At 41.9% G+C, this 5,087-nt stretch overlaps 1 protein-coding gene across 1 annotated transcript; it reads right to left on the bottom strand.

Annotated features, from left to right (window-relative positions):
- Window positions 1-1,622: 1,622 nt before the first annotated feature.
- Window positions 1,623-2,570, bottom strand: LOC308267546 (olfactory receptor 56A3-like; the record flags this gene model as incomplete). Its single annotated transcript, XM_080702343.1, has 1 exon — window positions 1,623-2,570. The coding sequence occupies one exon, from the start codon at window positions 2,568-2,570 to the stop codon at window positions 1,623-1,625; it is 948 nt and encodes a 315-aa protein (XP_080558469.1).
- Between the last annotated feature and the right edge of the window lie 2,517 nt (window positions 2,571-5,087).

The following is a 5,087-nucleotide window of genomic DNA, read 5'->3' as shown; positions in this document are numbered from 1 at the left end:
CACTTCTCTCTTTTTCCTTCTCTCTCTCTCTTTTTTTTTTTTTTAAATGGGATCTTCCTAAATTTCCCGATTTGGTCTCATATTGGCATCTTCTTTCCTCAGCCTCTTGATCAGCTGGTATGATCAATGTGTACCACACACAGGTTTGTGGCTGTGGAGCTTATTTTTGCCCCAGGTCTTTCTAAGAAGAAGAAAACATCCCTCAACAATCCTAGGTTCCAGATCAGTGTAGTGTGTGTGTGTATGTGTGTGTGTGTGTGTGTGTGTGTGTGTGTGTGTATTGTTTTGTGAGTCTGGGAATGGAACCCAGGGGCATTTGACCTCCGAGCTATATCACCTGCCCTATTTTTTTATTTTTTATTTTTTATTTTATTTATTTATTTTTTGTGTTACTAGGGTTCCTGGAAACCCTTTTAACTCCGGGCTACACTCCCAGACCAATTTTTTTTTTTTTTGAAACAGGGTCTCTTAAACCAGTGCGGCTGGCTTCGAACCTGCGCAATCCTCCTGTCTCTGCCTCCCAAGCGCAGGGATTACAAGTGTGCGCCACCACGCCCGGATTTTATTTTATTTTTTTTGAAACAGGGTCTCACTAAGTTGCAGAGGGCCTCACTGAGTAGCTGAGGCTGTCAGCAAACTGCAATCCTCTGGTCTCAACCTCCCGAACGCTGGAATAACAAGTGTGTGCCGCCACACCCGCCAGTTTATATATTTTGCCTATACTATGCAATTTTCCAATGTTTATAAATTTGTTCTACATGTTTTCATACCTTCAAGTTCAAAACAAAGTTCCTGGATCAAAGAAGTTGCTTAGAAAAATGTTTTCCCAATTAATAGTAGGCCTAAGAATATTTAAGTGTCAGTATTAGGGGCTTTGCTGATACTGTGACATATTTACTACACGAAAGCAGATCCCTGTACATAGATCACAAACAGAATTCCTGTGAATCCAGTGCATGAAACTTCAAGCACAGAGAGTGGTGTGAAGACATTAACAGGCCTTATGTGATGACTCCTCCTCTAAGCCCAGTCAAGGCTGTTTCTCCACATGTCAGAAATTCTTCCAAGAGCTTTATCCCATGGAGGGTTCTGATGGACAAAAACATAGAGGCTTTGCTTGAAAAAGGACAAGGTAGGAAGTAGGTATCTGCCTGGTTGGCAGTATGTAAAGAAGACTGATTTTTGGACTCTAGCACTTTCCATTAATCTAAACTCACATATAAATTTCTATTATTAGCAACTGCATGGTGAAATGGGTTAATAACAATAATCATATTATGATAACTTACAATAAAGGCTGCCAATATCCATAATTATATTTTGTTCAAATACAAATGTTCAAAGGTGGTAAGTTTAATATTATCGGGGAGACATTTCTCAACTATAGAGGTTGGCCTCTTCTAAGTTCACATTTTAGATAAAATACAATAATAAATATTGGGAGAAAACTAAGAATTCAGAAATATGACATAGAGGATATTGGGCTTTGATGAGGAAATTATTTCAGAATTGGTACCTACTTTACTTCTTGAAATTTTGTCCCTGAATTATGAATTTCTGCCCACTAGCCTGTTAAATAATAAGGCATCCTATTTTAGGATGCAGTAACACAGTAGTCCTTGTTACCACCCTTTCTTCAGTAATCTCCGAAATCCTTGCTTGATCTCCTTGGTTCTCACCCCATAAACAATGGGGTTGAGGGCTGCAGGGATGACATGGTGGAGGACATTGAGCAAGATTGGCACATCAGGGGAGACCTTCTTCTTAGCCACATGCGTCAGGACCAAGACCAGAAGGATGGTGCTAAAGAAGAGGATGAGGATGAAGTGGGAACCACATGTGCTTAGGGCTTTGGCCACTGCACCCTCTGCCTTGAGCCTCAGCACAGCTCTCAGGATGAGTGAGTAGGAGAGGAAGATGAGGACAAGATCAGATCCCAGCAGAGTCCAGGCTACAGCAAACTGGTAAATGCGATTGAGAGTGACATTGTCACAGGAGAGCCTGGAGACAGACATATTGGCACAGATGCAGTTCTCAATGACGTTTCTCCCACAGTAATGAAGTCGTGCTGAGAGAATGGGGATTGGAACACATATAAGAAAACTCCTGCCCAGAATGAAACTGAAAGCCTTGACTACAAATTGTTCAGTGATGATGGATGGGTATCTCAACGGGTGGCAGACAGCTACATAGCGATCAAAGGCCATGACCATGAATGTGCAGGATTCCATGGCTAGGAAGAAATTCATGATGTACATCTGTAGGAAGCAGGCTGAGAAACCGATGGACCGGAGGTCAAACCAAAAGATGGCCAGGACCTTGGGGATGACAGTGAGGCAGAGCACGATGTCCAGCAGGGAGAGGAGGCTGAGCAGGTAGTACATGGGCTCGTGCAGAGAGGCTTCCAGGCGAATGGTGATCAGAAGAATAGAATTGGCCCCCATGGCCAGGAGGAAGAGGATGCTGAGAGGCGGGGACAGCCAGAGTTGCCAGCGGGGAGACCTGACAAAGCAATTCAGAAGGAATTCTGAAATCTCAGTGGAGGTGGTGTCATTTTGCAAGGTTGTCATATTTGTCATTTGGGTTTACAACTTTCTTTGAGTGCTCTGAAAAATTGGGATAAATATTTAGCTGCTGACTTGAGATACATGAAGACAGAACAACTTGCCTCCCCTAGGTACCATGTGGGGCAGATCGTCCAGACTACATGAGTTTATCTGTATTTCCTTAGTGCCATACTCCTGAAATATTCCTTCCATTTAAAACCCTGAGTTTCTTTGTTTCATAAATGTCAGACATGAAAAACATCTGTCCAGGTGCAGTTCCAGATACTGTTGAGTGCACATGGAATCATATAGCTGACTGTTATGTCTTAGGTAAAATTTCGTGGTCTTGGCAGCAGTAGATTTTAGCAATCTATCAAATTGTACATAGATAGACTTCCGGGAAGATGGCGACCAAGAAAAGCGGGGCTTAAGAGCCCCGCTAACAACCAATCTCCATTACCACAAAATCAGCACCTTTCATAGCCAGAAAACACCTTCACCAGAGAAACAAAAAAATCACCAGGCTCCAGAGAGAAAGCAGACTGAGAATAGAGTTCAGAGCCACAGAGGAGACACGCCAGCCTCACGCCCGAAGACGCGACAACAGCGCCATACTGCCGGCGGCATTGGTGAGTTCACCGGATGGCTACAGCAAGCCGAGGTGAGCCGCTGCAGAACAGCCAGGTGGGATTTTTCAGCGCAGGGAACATCTAAAGCTCCCAGTGGCTGAGCTCAGCACACGCTGCAGGCACTCAGAGTAGAACTCAAAACCAAGAAGAAATAAGCCAGCCTCATGGCCGAGGGCATAGCAGTGGCGCCATATTGCCACCGGCGGCAGCAGCAGCGAATTCAACGAGTCCAGTACAGCTACATCTGCGAACTCAAGAACAGTGAGTCAAATTGCGGGCCACAGAGGAGAAATCCCAGTACTGTACTCCCTGGGACTTGACCCAGTGGGGGAGTGGTGGTGACAGAGATAGCACACCATAGGAGAACGTGCAACCTGGCACCCCCCATAGTTTAAAGCAGCCTCTATCGAATTTCTGGGTCGGAGACTCTGTGATACAACCCAGTAAAGGAGTAGTGGGGTCTGAGATACTACTGACTCGAGATCCAGAACACCTTAAGTGAAGTCATAGTGACCCAAGGGAAGAACCCAGAGAAGGCACAAACTTCCGAAATCATGGGAAAGAGGAATAACACTGGAGCAATGAATGCCCACAACCCCTCAACATCAGAACCCAATAAAACAGAAAATCAGAGATTTCTAGAAGATCAAATCAGGAAAATAACTGTAGAAATAATAGAGGTGCTTCGAAAAGAACTCAGAGAGAGCCAAAAAGAGATAAAGGATGTAATTAATGAAGTAAAGGCCTCAATTCAAAGCACAAACAACCGATTAGAACACATGGAGAACAGAATCTCGCTCTTAGAAGATGATCATTCCAAAAATGAACGCATAGTTTCTAATCTAGAAAAAAATATCCAACAGCAGGAATCTGACATGGAAGAAATATGGGCCCATTTTAAGAGAGCTAACCTAAGAATAATTGGAATAGAGGAGGGAAAAGAAAGTGATACCAAAGGGATCAACAATCTCTTCAAGGAAGTAATAGCAGAAAATTTTCCAAACATAGAGCAATAGGTTGATACACAGATCCAGGAAACTTATAGAACTCCCTTTAGACAGGATCGGAGAAGAGGATCCCCACGCCACATAATTGTCAAAATGACCAATGTGGAAGCCAAGCAGAGAATCTTAAAGGCAACAAGAACAAAGGGCCAAGTGACATTCAGAGGCAAACCAATTAGAATCACTCCAGACTTCCCAAACCAAGTCATGAGAGCCAGAAGGGCTTGGAGTAACATATTCCAAACTCTGAAAGAAAACAACTTCCAGCCAAAAAATTTTCTACCCAGCAAAACTTTCTATCAAATTAGATGGGGAAATAAGAAGCTTCCATGACAAACAGAAACTGAAGGAATTTATGTCTTCAAAACCAGCGCTAGAGAAAATACTCAAAGAGATTAACTACAAAGAAGAAATAGGTAACACACACCAGAACCAGAGAAACAAGATTTTCCATCCAACAGACAATTAAGATTGGTTATCTGTGGAGATTCATTATTTATGTTAGTCTTTTACCTATCTCTAAGTTGTATTGTTTGCCTTTATTGTTGTTAATTTTTAGGATTTCTAGTTGGAATATTAATATACCTTCAGATATAGCATTTGGAAATATTTTATCCCATTCTATTAGTAACTTTTAACTCTGTTTACATTGTCTTTGGATATACAATTTTTTTTTTATTTTTTAGGGAGTTTGTATACTCTTCTGTTGCCTGTGCCATTGAAATCATATCCAAGAAATCACTGCCAATTTCAATGTTGTGAGGTTTTATGACCCAGATTTTCTTCTAAAAGTTTATAGTCTTAAGATTTATATTTAGGTCTTTTATCTATTTTGAGTTAATACTTGTATATGGGATTAGGTAAGGGTCCAATTTTATTCTTTTCCATGTAATTATTATTTTTCAACA

Source organism: Muscardinus avellanarius, assembly GCF_963383645.1.
Source record: "Muscardinus avellanarius genome assembly, chromosome: 1".
NCBI classification, from domain to species: Eukaryota; Metazoa; Chordata; class Mammalia; order Rodentia; family Gliridae; genus Muscardinus; species Muscardinus avellanarius.
Note: the sequence above shows the minus strand (reverse complement) of the source record. Positions and strands in the feature narration are given on the sequence as shown.